This window comes from Eurosta solidaginis, chromosome 4 (assembly GCF_040869045.1).
Source record: "Eurosta solidaginis isolate ZX-2024a chromosome 4, ASM4086904v1, whole genome shotgun sequence".
NCBI lineage: Eukaryota > Metazoa > Arthropoda > Insecta > Diptera > Tephritidae > Eurosta > Eurosta solidaginis.
The window spans coordinates 268,989,456-269,006,499 of record NC_090322.1 but is presented as its reverse complement, the minus strand read 5'-3'; the positions used below and the strand labels follow the sequence as shown (position 1 = coordinate 269,006,499).

The window sequence follows — 17,044 nt, the reverse complement described above, 5'->3', positions numbered from 1 at the left end:
GCCTATTTGATCAACATTGCCGCCATGGCCGCCATGGATGACCCATAGACCGATTACGCTGAACATGCTGGCACTAATAACTAAATTTTGTCCGAACTCAAGTTAGGCGATAATGGTTTGTGACCACAGAATTTCTAAAATCTAGTTAAAAGATTAAATGTGAGCAGCCAGTTAAGCAAAGATTTTAAAATATGTAAATAATGCAATATACCAGTGGTCTACCAAAAATTTTTGAAAAACAATATTGAGAAAATGATTTGAGTAATCGAGCAGCGATTGAACAGGTGACCGAGGCTGTTTACTATTGTGAACGTTATTGTCAAACATTCGCCAATTGTATAAATTCACAATGGGATCGGTATTACTCAACAAAAAACTGGCAGCATAGTTGAGCAATTCACAGTGATTTGTTTAGATTCCACAATTCAAAATAATTTGCGAAATTCTGTTTAGATTTTTTTGGTTGCCTAATGGTTTAGCACAATAAAGTTTCCTTAACTAATTTGAAAAGAATTTCCAAATAAATGCATTAAGCATCCAACAAAGTCGTGGTGCTGTTTTTAGAACCGTTATAAGTTCGCTGTGGAAGAATGCAGATGGTTTGCATTTAAGGTGCCCCAAACGAGGGAAAAGGTACACAGCTGGTGACGAAATAGCAAGCCTTATACTATTAGTGTCCATCGCAAAATTTGTCTTTAAATAATAACAAAATAATACACGCATGCATACGTATATACATTGAAGTACTGTAGATAGAAAAATGCATCTCCTTGTGCTATTTGAAGTTGTGTTAGCTGTTTTTAATTTGCTGTAAAAAGTGCTTTTGGCTTGGGAGCCTGCAGGCCAAAATTAGAGATATACATACATACATGCGTATAAATAATGTCGAAAAATGTGTTGGACAACGGTGGTTGTGGAGATGGTGAAACTGGACGTGGAAGCTTTAAAGACATTTATAAATTGCTAGAACATTTATGCGAAAGTGTAGCAGGTTCAACGGATGATCACAGTAAGTGGCTGACAAAATTAAAATAAAACTTACAAAGTAGTTTCCCTTAAAATTTGGGTAATAGTCTAGTTGAGGGGTCGACTGCTAATACGCTACCAAAAATATCGAGAGAGGTGTCAAACGACGCGTCTTGACATCAGTATTAATAATCCGAAGGCGGAAAATAAAACGCGTTCAAAAGATATTAACGAAAAACCGAAAAAAGACCCGCGGGTACCTCCGAAACCGGGGGTCGGATCCATAGTCTTTTTGCGCAGAACACCTTTCTGCGTTGGCGGCCTTCGGCCGCGATTATAAAAAATAACCCTGGGCTACGCCATGCCAAGTCCGGATGTGTGGTATAACCGTGGCTACCGCCACGGTGATGCACAATTTTTTTTGGGGATACAACACAACAACAACCACATGGAAATCGCCAACTTCAAATGCAAATGTCTCCGGACAGAGATAAACATTTTTTTTCCGCCATCGGATTATTGTTCTCGAGATTAATACGCGTCGTTTGACACCTCTCTCCATATTTTTGGTAGCGTATTTTTTTTTTTATTTTTTTTTTATTTTATTTTTTTATTTTTTTATTTTTTTTTAATTTTATTTATTATTACGGTCTTTAAGACCTAGTTTAGGTTAAAATAAGAGATTAAACATAAATACTCATGTCACATTTAGTGACGTACAATATAAAAACAATTTTTCTTTGAACTTACTAATATTTTCACAGTCTTTCAAATCAGAAGGTAACTCATTATACATTTTATACCCTAAATATTCAAGAGACCTTTTGGCGAACTCAGTTCTTATTCTAGGCAGTCTTATATTATTGCAATTTCTAGTTCCATAATTGTGGATTTCATGATTATAATGTATTTTACTACTCAGGTAATTCGGTAACATTCCTAACCTAAGTTGGTGTATAAATTTCAATGTGAAATAACTAACTGACTGTTTAATACTAAGCCAGTTTAATCTATTGAGCATTACAATCTTTGGCGTTCTTGGAGGACATTTTAAAATAAATCGCATTGCCTTGTTTTGCTGTATTCGAAGTTTCTTAATATATATATCACTCGCCTTTACCCGCGGCCCCGTCCGCAAGGAGAAAATAAAATATATGTGCTATTCACGTTAGCCTGTTTATCAAGTTGTCTGTTTAAAAATTTTTTCTGTCAATGTATTTTATTTTTTAATACAGTAAAAAAAAAGAACTAACTGAGCTGATGGGCACGCTTACATGAATAGTACAATACACTTTTTTCGAATTAAAAAAAATACATTTTGTTTCTAAGTTAAATTAATTGATATGATAGGGGTGAAAGAATTACTACTCATAGAACAAAGGAGTGAAACTACAATTAGCTAAAACCAAAAAGAAGGTTTTGAATAAAAGCAGTGTTGCTTTTTCGGGTATTTAGTTGGTTAAAATATTACAAAAATTTTAATTATAGTTGTAATAGTTCGTTACAGGATTCATTTAAAAATAGAACGAAAAAGCTGTGATATATTAAAGATAAAACATACCGAATTTTAATTACGAATAATTTGCCGTAAATCCACGGCCATGTGTGCTGAATTACCGGTTTCGAAGAGACCTAAAATGATCCCGGAAGTGTCCCTAAATGACACCAAATAGTCACGAAATGATGCCGACGGGATCCTGGACAAATCTCGAAAACTATCCAGAAATGATGCCGGAAGGGTCCCAAAATAATCCCGAAGTAGTCACGAAAAGTCCCGAAATGACCCTGACGGGATCCCGGACGGATCCCGAAAACCATCCAAATTTGATTCCTGAACGGTCCGCAAATGATCCCGATATAGTCCGAAAAAGTCCCGAAAAAACTCTGACGGGATCCCGGACAAATCCCGAAAATCGCCCAGAAATTATCCCGGAGGAGTCGCAAAATGATACCGAAATAGTAGTCACGAAAAAGGCCCGAAATGACCCTGACGGGATCCCGAAAACCATCCAGAAATGACTCTGGAGGGATCCCCAAATGATCCCGGAAAAGTCCACAAACCATCCAGAATTGATCTCTGAAGGTTCCGCAAATGATCCCGAAATAGTCCCGAAAGTCACGAAAAACTCAGACCCATCCCGAAAATCATGAAGAAATTATCCTGGAAGGGTCCTAAAATTACCCCGAAATAACTCCGACGGGATCCCGGACAGATCCCGAAAATCATCCAGAACTGAGCTCTGAAACGTCCGCAAATAATCCAGAAATAGTCCGGAAAAAGTCCCGAAAAAACTCCGTCGGGATCCCGGACAGATCCCGAAAATCCCCCAGAAATTTTGCCGGAGGGGTCCCAAAATGATTCCGAAATAGTCCCGAAAAAGTCCCGAAATGACCTTGAGGGGATCCCAGACCGATACCGAAAACCATCCAGAATTGATCTCTAAAGGGTCCGCAATTTATCCCAGATAAAGTCGCGAAAAAACTACGAAGGAATCCCGAACAGATCCCGAAAATCGTAGAGAAATTATCCCGGAAGGGTCCCAAAATGATCCCGAAATAGTCCCGAAAAGGCGCGAAATAACCCTGACGGGGTCCCGGACGGATCCCGAAAACTACCCAGAAATGATCTTTAAGGGCAACTGACCCCGAATTAATCGTGAAAGTCCCGAAATTTCCCCGACGGGATCCCGAAAACCATCCAGAAATTATCCCTGAAGGATCCCCAAATGATCCAAGAACAGTCTCGAAATTTGCTGACATTTTCCCGAAAAAGTAAAAAAATAAACCCGACGGGATCTCGGACGGATCCCGAAAACGATCCAGAAATGATGCCGGAAGGGACCCCAAATGATCCCGAAAAATTCCCGAAATTCCCCCGATGGGATCCCGGACGGATCCCGGAAATGACCTTGGATCATCCAGAAATGATGCCGGTTGGTACCCCAAAATGATCCCGAAATAGGCCAGAAATGACCCCGTCGGGATCCCGGACGGATCCCCAAAAGTATACAGAAATGATGCTGGAAGGTGAAATGATCCCCTTAAAGAAAGATGAAAAATAAAATGATCCCCTTATAGTTCCGAAATGATCCTGACGGGATTCCCGACGGATCCCGGAAACTATCCAGAAATGATGCCGGAAAGGTTCCCAAGTTATCCCCAAATAGTCCCGAAATTACCCTGACGGTATCCCGGACGGATCACGAAAACCATCCGGAAATGATGGCGAAAGGGTCCCCAAATGATCCCGCATTAGTCGCGGGTTCCGAAATGACCCTGACGGGATCCCCGAAGGATCCCGGAAACTATCCAGAAATGATGCAGGAAAGGTTCCCAAGTTATCCCCAAATAGTCCCGAAATTACCCTGACGGTATCCCGGACGGATACCAAAAACCATCTAGAAAAGTGGCCGGAGGATACCCAAATGATCCCGAAAAAGTCCTGAAATGATCCAGACGGGATCCCGGACGAATCCCGAAAACTATCCATCTAGGTACCCCAAATGATCCCGAAATAGTCCCGAAATTACCCCGCCGGGATCACGGGCGGATCCCGAAAAAGTCCTGAAATGACCCGACGGGATCCCGTACGGATCCCGAAAATCATCCAGAAATGATGAAGGTAGGTACCCAAATGATCCCGAAATGATCCCGGACGGATCCCGAAAACCAACCAGAAATGATGCCGGTAGGTACCCCAAATGGTCCCGATATGACCCCGTCGGGATCCCGAACGGATCCCTAAAACTATCCAGAAATGATGCCGGAAAGGTCCCCAAATAACCCCCTAATAGTCCCGAAATTACGCCGACGGAATTCCGGACGGATCCGGAAACTATCCAGAAATGATACCGGAGAAGACCCCAAATGATCCCGCTAAAGTCCCAAAATGACCCCGACAGGATGCCGGACGGATCCCGTAAACCATCCAGAAATGATGCCGGTAGGTACCCCAAATGGTCCCGATATAACCCCGTCGGGATCCCGAACGGATCCCTAAAACTATCCAGAAATGTTGCCGAAAGGGTCCCCAAATGATCCTGTATTAGTCGAGAAAAAGTTCCGAAATGACTCCGACGTGATCCCGGACGGATCCCGAAAACCATCTGGAAATGATGCCGGAAGAGACCCCAAATGATCCCGCAAAAGTCCCAAAATGACCCCAACAGGACCCCGGACGGATCCCGAAAACCATACAGAAATGATGCCGGAAGAGACCCCAAATGATCCCGAAAAAGTCTCAAAATGACCCCGACAGGATCCCGGACGGATCCTGTAAACCATCCAGAAATGATGCCCGAAGAGACCCCAAATGATCCCGCAAAAGTCCCAAAATGACCCCGACAGGATCCCGGACGGATCCCGAAAACCATCCAGAAATGATGCCGGGAGAGACCCCAAATGATCCCGCAAAAGTCCCAAAATTACCCCGACAGGATCCCGGACGGATCCCGTAAGCCATCCAGAAATGATGCCGGAGGAGACCCCAAATGATCCCGCTAAAGTCCCAAAATGACCCCGACAGGGTCCCGGACGGATCCCGAAAACCATACGGAAATGATGCCGGAAGCGACCCCAAATGATCTCGCAAAAGTCCCAAAATGACCCCGACAGGATCCCGGACGGATCTCGTAAACCATCCAGAAATGATGCCGGAAGAGACCCCAAATGATCCCGCAAAAGTCCCAAAATTACCCCGACAGGATCCCGGACGGATCCCGAAAACCATCCAGAAATGATGCCGGAATGGACCCCAAATGGTCCCAAAATAACACCGACGGGATCCCGGACGGATACCGAAAACCATCCAGAAATGATGCCGGCAGGTACCCCAAATTATCCCGAAATAGTCCCGAAATGACCCTGACGGGATCGCGGACGGATTCCGAAAACCATCCAGAAATGATGCCGATAGGGTCCCCAAATGATCCTGTATTAGTCGAGAAAAAATTCCGAAATGACTCCGACGGGATCCCGGACGGATCCCGAAAACCATCTAGAATTGATACCGGAAGGTACCCCAAATGATGCCGAAATAGTCCCGAAATGACATCGACGGGATCCCGGACGGATCCCGAAAACCATCCAGAAATGATGCCGGAGGAGACCCCAAATGATCCCGCTAAAGTCCCAAAATGACCCCGACAGGGTCCCGGACGGATCCCATAAACCATCCAGAAATGATGCCGGAAGAGACCCCAAATGATCCCGCAAAAGTCCCAAAATGACCCCGACAGGATCCCGGACGGATCCCGTAAACCATCCAGAAATGCCACAAAAGTCCCAAAATGACGCCGACGGGATCCCGGACGGATCCCGTAAACCATCCAGAAATGATGCCGAAAGGTTCCCCAAATGATCCTGTATTAGTCGAGAAAAAGTTCCGAAATGACCCCGACGGGATCCCGGATGGATCCCGAAAACCATCTAGAAATTATGCCGGAAGGTACCCCAAATGATGCCGTAATAGTCCCGAAATGACATCGACGGGATCCCGGACGGATCCCGAAAACCATCCAGAAATGATGCCGGAAGAGACCCCAAATGATCCCGCAAAAGTCCCAAAATAACCCCGACAGGATCCCGGACGGATCCCGAAAACCATCCAGAAATGATGCCGGAATGGACCCCAAATGGTCCCGAAATGACACCGACGGGATCCCGGACGGATCCCGAAAACCATCCAGAAATGATGCCGGAAGAGACTCCAAATGATCCCGCAAAAGTCCCAAAATGACCCCGACAGGATCCCGGACGGATCCCGAAAACCATCCAGAAATGATGCCGGAATGGACCCCAAATGGTCCCGAAATGACACCGACGGGATCCCGGACGGATCCCGTAAACCATCCAGAAATGATGCCGGAAGATACCCCTAATGATCCCGAAATAGCCCCGAAATTGTCCCGACGGGATCCCGGACGGATCCCTAAAACCATCCAGGAATGATTACGGAAAGGACCCAAACTGACCCCGAAAAAGTCCCGTAATGATCCCGGAAACCATCAAGAATTTATCTCTCGAAGGTACGCAAATGATCCCGAAAGTACCCCGACGGGATCCCCGACGGATCCCGAAAACCATCCAGAAATGATGCCGGAAGGGTCCCCAAATGATCGCGAAATAGTCCCGAAATGATTCCGGAATAGTCCCGAAAATGTCCCAAAATAACCCCGACGGGATCCCGGACGGATCCCGAAAACTATACAGAAATGATCCCGGAAGGATCCCAAAATGATCCCGAAATAGTCCCGAAAAAGTCCCGAAATTACCCCGGCGTAATCCCGGACCGATCCCGAAAACCATCCAGAAATGATCCCGGAGGGTCTCGATATGACCCTTACGGGATTACAAATAAGGTGAAGCTAATTATAAAACCATGTTAATAAGGCAGCAGGCGCATTGGAGCGAATAAAAAGTTACATAGAAACATACAGGTAAAGCTAATAAAAGCGTGCTAATAAAAACAATTGATGGAGGGCGGATGGCGGGAGTAGAGGAGAGGACCACTGATCGTTCCTCCAAAATTGTCTAGATCTCGTTCTGTATGTACCAGATACCAAAAACTATTGATTTAGGAGAAAATTTATATTGAGTTATAACAATTTATAGATTTTACACCAGAGGGGGATAAAAGAGGGGGCGGGCGGGCGGAGAGTGTCACTGCTTACTTTGTAAGCCCTCGACTTATTTGACCCCTTGAGTCTGTGATATTGGTGAAGGCCAGTATACGTAAAGTTATAATGTGTAAAAATTATGAAAAATAATTTCTCGAAGGGGTCGTGGGACCCCCACCCCTCTTTCCATGTTCGAAAAAAATTTCGCTAGTAGACTACTGTCTGTGTCCCAAATTTCATCAAAATCCGTGTAGCCATTCTGGCGTGATTCAGTCGCAAAGACGAAAAAATATAATAATTAAATTATAACTGTTCCTAGGGGGCGGGGACCACGCCCTGTTTGAAAAATATATAGCTAGTAGATCCTTCTAGACTATTGACTATATGTGTGCAAAATGTCACCCAAATCGGTCCAGCCGTTCTTGCGTTATTGAGTCACAAAGACAAACGTCTGGACAAACATCCAAACATCCAAACATCTTAACATCCAAACTTTCCCATTTATAATATATAATATACTAGCCTTTACCCGCGGCCCCGTCCGCAAGGAAAATTTTAAATATATGGGCTATTCGCGTTAGCCTGCTTATTATCTGTTTAAAATTTTGTTTTCTGTCTAATGCATTTTATTTTTGTAATTGAGTAAAAAAAAGAACTAAATGAGCTGATAACCTGATAGGATCCCAAATGATCCCGAAATTATCCAGAAAAAGCTACGAAATGACCCCAACGCTATCGCGGACGGATCCCGAAAACCATCCAGAAATGCCCCGAAAGGGTCTCCAAAAGTTACCCGAATAGTCCCAAAAAAACCCGAAATGAGAGCGACACGATTCTAGACGTACGTAGAGAACCACACAGAAATGATCCCTGAAGGTGTTCCAAAATGATCCCGAAAAGGTTCCGAAATGACCCTGACGGGCTCCCGGGCGGATCTCAAAAACCATCCAGAAAATATCCAGGAAGGGTCCCTAAATTATCCCGACTAACTCCAGAAAAAGTTCCGAAATGGCTCCGAGAGGATCCACGATGGATCGCGAAAACCATACAGAAATGATTCCGAAATAGTCCGGAATTGACCCAGATGGGATCCCGCACAGATCCAGAAATGATCCCGGAAGGGTGCAAAAACTATCCCGGAAAAGTAACAAAAAATCCCGAAATGGCTCCTACGGCATCCCGGACGGATCCAGAGATGATCTCGGTAGGGTCCCCAAATGATCCCAAAATGGTCCCGAAATGACCCTGATGGATCCGGCAAACCATCAAGAAATTATGCCGAAAGGATCCCAAAATGATCCCGAAATAATACAGAAAAAGTCACGAAACGACCCCTAGAGGATCCCCAAATGATCCCGTATTAGCTCCGAAAAGGTCCCGAAATAACCCCGACGGGATCCCGGACAAATCCCGAAAACCATCCAGAAATGATGCCGGAAGGAATCCCAAATGATTCCGTAAAAGTCCCGCATTGATTCCGACGGGATCCCGAACGGATACCGAATATCATCCAGAAGTGATGCCGGAAAGGTCCTCAAATGATCACCTAATAGTCCCGAAATGACCCTTAAGGGGTCATGGACGGATCCCATAAACCATCCAGAAATGATCCCGATATTGTCCCGAAGAAGTCCCGAAATGACCCTGACGGGATCTCGAACGCACCCCTAAATGACACTGACGGGATCCCGGACAGATCCCGAAATCCATCCAGAAATGATCTTGGGAGGGACCCCAAATGATCCCGAAAAAGTCCCGCAATGATTCCGAGGGGATCCTGATCGGATACCGAAAACCATCCAGAAGTGATGCCGGAAAGGTCCTCAAATGATCACCTAATACCAACATGACCCTGACGGCATCCCGGACTGATCCCAAAATCCATCCAGAAATGATCTTGGGAAGGTCCCAAAATTATCCCGAAATAGTCTCGGAAAAGTTCAGAAATTACCCTGACGGGTTCCCGGACGAATCCTGAAAGCCATCTCTAAATGATCCCGAAAAAGTCCCGAAATGACCCTGACTGGACCCCGAAAGGATCCCGAAAACTATCCAGAAATGATGCCGGAAATGTCCTCAAATGATCACCTAATAGTTCCGAAAAGACCCTGACGGGATCCCGAACGGATCCCGACAACTATCTAGAAATGATGCCGAAAGGGCCCGCAAATGATCCCGTATTAGTCGAGAAAAAGGCCCGAAATGAACCCGACGGGATGCCGGACGAATCCCAAAAACCATCCAGAAATGATGCCGGAAGGGACACCAAATGATCCCGAAAAAGTCCCGCAATAATTCCGACGGGATCCTGAGCGGATACCGAAAACCATCCAGAAGTGATGCCGAAAAGGTCCTCAAATTATCACCTAATAGTCCCAAAATGACCCTGACGGCATCCCGGACAGATCCCGAAATCCATCCAGAAATGATCTTGGGAGGGTCCCAAAATTATCCCGAAATAGTCTGGGAAAAGTACAGAAATTACCCTGACGGATCCCGGACGAATTCTGAAAACCAATCTTAAATGATGCCGAAAAAGTCCCGAAATGACCATGATGGGACCCGGAATGGATCCCGAAAACTAACCAGAAATGATGCCGGAAAGGTCCTCAAATGATCTCCCAATAGTTCCGAAAAGACCCTGACGGGATCCCGAACGGATCCCGACAACTATCCAGAAATGATACCGAAAGGGCCCGCAAATGATCCCGTATTAGTCGAGAAAAAGTCCCGAAATGACCCCGACGGGATGCCGGACGAATCCCAAACACCATCCAGAAATGATGTCGGAAGGGACCCCAATGATCCCGAAAAAGTCCCGCAATTATTCCGACGGAAATCTGAACGGATACCGAAAACCATCCAGAAGTGATGCCGGAACGGTCCTCAAATGCTCACCTAATAGTCTCAAAATGACCCTGAGGCCATCCCGGACAAATCCCGAAATCCATCCAGAAATCATCTTGGGAAGGTCCCAAAATGATCCCGAAATAGTCTCGGATAAGTCCAGAAATTACCCTGACGGGTTCCCGGACGAATCCTGAAAGCCATCCTTAAATGATCCCGAAAAAGCCCCGAAATGATCCTGACGGGATCCCGAAAGGATTCAAAAAACTATCCAGAAATGATGCCGGAAAGGTCCTCAAATGATCCCCTAATAGTTCCGAAATTACCGTGACGGGATCCCGAACGGATCCCGACAACTATCCAGAAATTGTGCCGAAAGGGTCCGCAAATGATCCCGTATTAGTCGAGAAAAAGTCCCGAAATGACCCCGACGGGATCCCGGACGAATCCCAAATACCATCCAGAAATGATCGGTAGGTATCCCAAATGATCCCGAAATAATCCCGAAATGACCTCGTCGGCATCCCGGACGGATACCGAAAATTATCCAGAAATGATGCCGGAAAGGTCCACAAATGATCCCCTAATAGTCCCGAAATTACCCTGATGGGATCCTGGAAGGATCCCGAAAACCATCCAGAAATGATGCCGGAAGAGCCCTCAAATGATCCCGAAAAAGTCCCCAAATAACCCCGACGATATCCCGGACGGAACCCGAAAACCATCCAGAAATTATGCCGGAAGAGCCCCCAAATGATCCCGAAAAAGTCCCCAAATGACGCCGACGAGATCCCGCACGGATCCCGAAAACCATCCAGAAATGATGCCGGAAGAGCCCCAAATGATCCCGAAAAAGTCCCCAAAGGACCCCGACATACTCCAGAAAAGGTTCCGAGGGAATCAACGACGGATCGCGAAACCCATACAGAAATGATTCCGGAAGGATCCCAAAATGATCCCGAAATAGTCCGGAAATGACCCAGATGAGATCCCGCACAGATCCAGAAATGATCCCGGAAGGGTCCAAAAACTATCCCGGAAAAGTAACAAAAAATCCCGAAATGGCTCCTACGGCATCCCGGACGGATCCAGAAATGATCTCGGAAGGGTCCCCAAATGATCCCAAAATGGTCCCGAAATGACCCTGATGGATCCGGCAAACCATCAAGAAATTATGCCGGAAGGGTCCCCAAATGATCCCGAAATAAAACAGAAAAAGTCACGAAACAACCCTAGAGGATCCCCAAATGATCCCGTATTAGCCCCGAAAAAGTCCCAAAATGACCCTGACGGGATCCCGAAGGGATTCCGAAAACAATACAGAAATGATGCCGGAAAGGTCCTCAAATGATCCCCTAATAGTCCCGAAATGACCGTGACGGGATCCCGACAACTATCCAGAAATGATGCCGAAAGGGTCCGCAAATGATCCCATATTAGTCGAAAAAGAGTCCCGAAAGGACCACGACGGAATCCCGGACGAATCCCAAAAACCATCCAGAAATGATGCCGGTAGGTATCCCAAATGATCCCGAAATAGTCCCGAAATGACCTCGTCGGCATCCCGGACGGATCCCGAAAATTATCCAGAAATGATGCCGGAAAGGTTCCCAAATGATCCCCTAATAGTCCCGAAATTACCCTAATGGGATCCCGGACGGATCCCGAAAACCATCCAGAAATGATGCCGAAAGGGTTCCCAAATGATCCGGTATTAGTCGCGAAAAAGTCCCGAAATGACCCCGACGGGATCCCGGACGGATTCCGAAAACCATCCAGAAATGATGCCGAAAGGGTTCCCAAATGATCCCGTATTAGTCGCGAAAAAGCTCCGAAATGACCCCGACGGGATCCCGGACGGATCCCGAAAACCATCCAGAAATGATGCCGGATGAGCCCCAAAATGATCCCGAAAAAGTCCCCAAATGACCCCGGCGAGATCCCGGACGGATCCCGAAAACCATCCAGAAATGACGCCGGAAGAGCCCCCAAATGATCCCGAAAAAGTCCCCAAATGACCCCGACGATATCCCGGACGGATCCCGAAAATCATCCAGAAATGATGCCGGAAGAGCCCCCAAATGATCCCGAAAAAGTCCCCATATGACCTCGACGAGATCCCGCACGGATCCCGAAAACCATCCAGAAATGATGCCGGAAGGGTCCCCAAATGATCGCAAAATAGTCCCGAAATGATTCCGGAATAGTCCCGAAAATGTTCCAAAATAACCCCGACGGGATCCCGGACGGATCCCGTAAACTATACAGAAATGATTCCGGAAGGGTCCCAAAATGATCCCGAAATAGTCCCGAAAAAGTCCCGAAATTACCCCGGCGTAATCCCGGACCGATCCCGAAAACCATCCAGAAATGATCCCGGAAGGGTCTCGATATGACCCTTACGGGATTACAAATAAGGTGAAGCTAATTATAAAACCATGTTAATAAGGCAGCAGGCGCATTGGAGCGAATAAAAAGTTAGATAGAAACATACAGGTAAAGCTAATAAAAGCGTGCTAATAAAAACAATTGATGGAGGGCGGATGGCGGGAGTAGAGGAGAGGACCACTGATCGTTCCTCCAAAATTGTCTAGATCTCGTTCTGTATGTACCAGATACCAAAAACTATTGATTTAGGAGAAAATTTAGATTGAGTTATAACAATTTATGGATTTTACACCAGAGGGGGAGATAAAGGGGGGCGGGCGGAGGGTGTCACTGCTTACTTTGTAAGCCCTCGACTTATTTGACCCCTTGAGTCTGTGATATTGGTGAAGGCCAGTATACGTAAAGTTATAATGTGTAAAAATTATGAAAAATAATTTCTCGAAGGGGTCGTGGGACCCCCACCCCTCTTTCCATGATCGAAAAAAATTTCGCTAGTAGACTACTGTCTGTGTCCCAAATTTCATCAAAATCCGTGTAGCCATTCTGGCGTGATTCAGTCGCAAAGACGAAAAAATATAATAATTAAATTATAACTGTTCCTAGGGGGCGGGGACCACGCCCCTTTTGAAAAATATATAGCTAGTAGATCCTTCTAGACTATTGGCTATATGTGTGCAAAATTTCATACAAATCGGTCCAGCCGTTCTTGCGTTATTGAGTCACAAAGACAAACGTCTGGACAAACATCCAAACATCCAAACATCCAAACATCCAAACATCCAAACATCCAAACATCCAAACATCCAAACATCTAAACATCCAAACATCCAAACATCTTAACATCCAAACTTTCCCATTTATAATATATATTAGATAATATATTAGATTACTTAATAGCAGAATAGTAGGACAATAAATAAAGTGTGGTTCAATAATTGAATGATATACCAATATTTTATGACTTTGACTGATATGTTTACATGTTCTATACATGAAGCCTATTTTCTGTGCAATTTTCCTTTCCAGATAAGTTACATGCTCTCCAAAATTTAGATTATTAGCAATCAAAACTCCTAAATACTTAATTTTGTCTACTCTTTGGATTTCCATGTCTTTTACCTTCAGCGTAATATTTTTTAAACTATTTTTTAAACTAACTAACTATATCATGAACTTAGTTTTTTCGACATTTAATTTCAGTTTTCTAAGGCATAACCATTTGTATAGCGAGTCCAGGTCTTCTTGTACTTTCAGCATGGCACATTCTGCATATTTTTCACTTATAATAAGCAATGCATCATCCGCAAATAGACGTATTTTACAATATTTTAAGCATCTTTTGATATCATTGATATACTATGTAAACAATATTGGCGCCAAGACCGAGCCTTGTGGTAAACCAATGTTAACATCCACCACTGATGAAACCTCCTTTCCAATTATCGTTCTCTGTTTTCTGTCACCCAAATAACTCCGGAACCATTCCAACGCCTTTCCTCTTATACCAATTTTAAACATAACGTCCAATAGGTAAATCCAAGAAGACAGACACCGTAAATTTTTTTTCCGCCATGTCTTCTTTCCAATATGCAATTACCATATTCAACGCTGTTTCACAAGAATGGATCTTCCTGAATTATTAGCAGTCGACCCCTCAACTAGACTATTACCAAAATTTGTTTCCCGACGGTAAATGTTCATACTCATTCACTGAAGGATATAAGCGCAATACACTTAGAAGGTTTGGATTAGAGTTCAGAGAACGGTGTTTATTGGTGTTATTGGAAGAAGTTTCTTGATTACAAATATAAAGGTTAGCGCTGCGCAACCTTTTAGTTTTATAGTAATTTGATGTTCAAATTTACCATTGTAGGGAAAAATTTGTAGTATTTTGGGGTGAAAAATAGTATTAATTGATGGCTTCTAGTAAGAATTTGCAGTATTTTCGAGTAAAATGTGGTTTAATCCGATGTATTTTGCATATTGGGGATCTGGCCAAGCCCTACCAAGCCAACGCGCCGAAGCCCCTTGCATTTAACTTAACAAATCCAGCCCAAGGCGGACCTGATCCATTTCTAGGGAAACGTTTTCAGTATTTGTGTCTTGTGATGTCATAAACATCATATATATCTAAACCCATTAGAGCATGCAAGATTGGCAAACTTTAAGAAGGAATAACTCTACAACTATAAGGGTCTGGAGTCTAGGAAGAACAGATTTGTGATCAAGAGAACTCCTTCTAGCCTTCTGTACTAAATGAAGTGCAATAATCGGCGAGTGGATACTGAAGCGCAGCCCCCGAAACCCTTACTTTCGTTATAAAAATGAGAATCGGATGTCAGGAGGTGCTAAATTGTGATGGTTCAGAGTTGTACTCTTAAAGCTTTTTTCAGCAGGAAATGTCCTTAAGATGAATATACCACAAGTTTTCCACAGATTAAATCCCACAAAGACCATGCTAGCAATGTGTCAAGGCTCGTTTAGAAATAAATTGATTATTCTCAAAAGAACACCCTTAAATTTTATATAATGACGTCCAAAAAATTTAAGTTTTTTCAAATAAAAATAAGTTTGAAAACTAGAAATTGCAATCTTTTCTTATTTCATTCTTATTTCATGAATTTCTTGCGTACGTACCAAATAGTTATTAAATAAAAAAATATCTATTTATATACATTATATACGTTTACAGAGAAATTTTGCGGCACGTAATTCAGTACATATCGAATTGTCCAACAGCTCTAGGTTCAACGTTGCCTTACGACGAAACTTCTCTACTGACGAAAATCACTCATCAACTTGACGCATCAAAATCAAAAAGTACAATACTAAATGCACTGCCCGCTGAAAACGAATCTGGAACAAATAAAACTGACCGTGGATCAACCGAGGGTGCATTTATAAACAACAGCGATTTATTTTTAAAATTTCACGAACAACTAAAAACTTCGGTTAGAAATATTTCAAATTTGGTGAAATTGATTTTGTATTTAACTAATCTTAAGTGAATTTAGTTATATTTTATCGCCTCATTCTCTTTTAAGAACGACACAGTCATAGGCCATTCGCCCTCTGACTTATCTTGTTGTAAAAAGCCCAAATAAGCGCCTAATATTTTTTGATAGTGCTGCCGGAATTACAGTCTTTGACATTCGTTAAACGAACGAACGAACGAAAGTTGGTTGTTTAATGTGGCGAGTCTTTATTAATTCGAATTAGCCTTATTTGCTTTAGAAAACCACTACTCGTGATGGGAACCTACGTTCGCCGGCAGTCATGCTAGTAAGGAGTGCTACATTGGGAGACAAAACATTTGAATATTGCTTTTGCTGCTATTGCAAATAAAAACACGCTGAATACGGAAGCGGTATAGAAGTAGCTGTATAAGTAGCGCCACCACCAAATGGGCTGTTTTTACTCTGCTTGAAAAAATTTAATTTCGGAATTTTCTAGAATTACATAGCTTTTCCATTCCTTCCATATGCTTTAGATTCCATATCGTTAAAGATAATGAGGCTTTACATCCATAATTGTTATCGCTATTACTTCATTATGTAATTGTAAAGTCTTTCTCTTTTAAGGTTCCCGATGAACATCAACGTACAGCATTGCTGACTTTCTTATATTTCATGGCAGATTCTAAGTACCCTTCTGAGAATGGATACAACAGCGGAACTGGTAGCAGTCACCACAGTCATTTAATGTATACCGCTAATTCCGCTCTTCAATCCATACGTTCGCATTTGTTGCAAAAATCTGGTTTACAGCAGCATTCGCAACAATCCACACTTCCATCGGGCATTAGAGCAACACATGTAAGCCAATTTTAGAAACTAAATGTTGCGACTAAATATTAAATTGTTGTGTGTGTTTAATTTTTATTTAGTCACATTCGCTATATCATCACACAGCACAGGATGTTAATTTAAGACAAATGCTGTCAGGTCGAAGTGGTCTAAGCCGGATGACTTTGGAAAATGATACCTTAGTCTCGAAAAATGTTGGTGCGAATATTCGCACGGAGAGCAGTAAATCACTTGAGCAAAAAATTCTTAATGATGACATAGTGCAGAATATTATATATGCATTCACGGGCATACAAGGGAAATATTTAAAAAAAGATGTTATATCAGGACGTTTTAAATTAGATAAGAAAGTGAAATTTTTAAACGTAGTACAAGCTGGCATGCTGCTGAGACTCTCTGAATTGGGGTAAGTTTAATGCT

At 43.5% G+C, this 17,044-nt stretch overlaps 1 protein-coding gene across 2 annotated transcripts in view; it reads left to right on the top strand.

The window, feature by feature from the left end:
- The first annotated feature begins 396 nt into the window (after positions 1–396).
- Grip91 (gamma-tubulin complex component 3) overlaps positions 397–17,044 on the top strand; it is a 60,132-nt gene continuing 43,484 nt past the window's right edge. Inside the window, exons 1-4 of one of the 2 annotated variants that reach the window (XM_067786065.1) lie at positions 397–1,010; positions 15,511–15,769; positions 16,400–16,633; positions 16,705–17,030. In XM_067786065.1, the coding sequence (XP_067642166.1) occupies positions 883–1,010; positions 15,511–15,769; positions 16,400–16,633; positions 16,705–17,030 (947 nt within the window). In that variant the 5' untranslated portion in view covers positions 397–882. The remainder of the gene's footprint in view (positions 1,011–15,510; positions 15,770–16,399; positions 16,634–16,704; positions 17,031–17,044) is intronic. The other variant, XM_067786066.1, reaches the window with a different exon arrangement.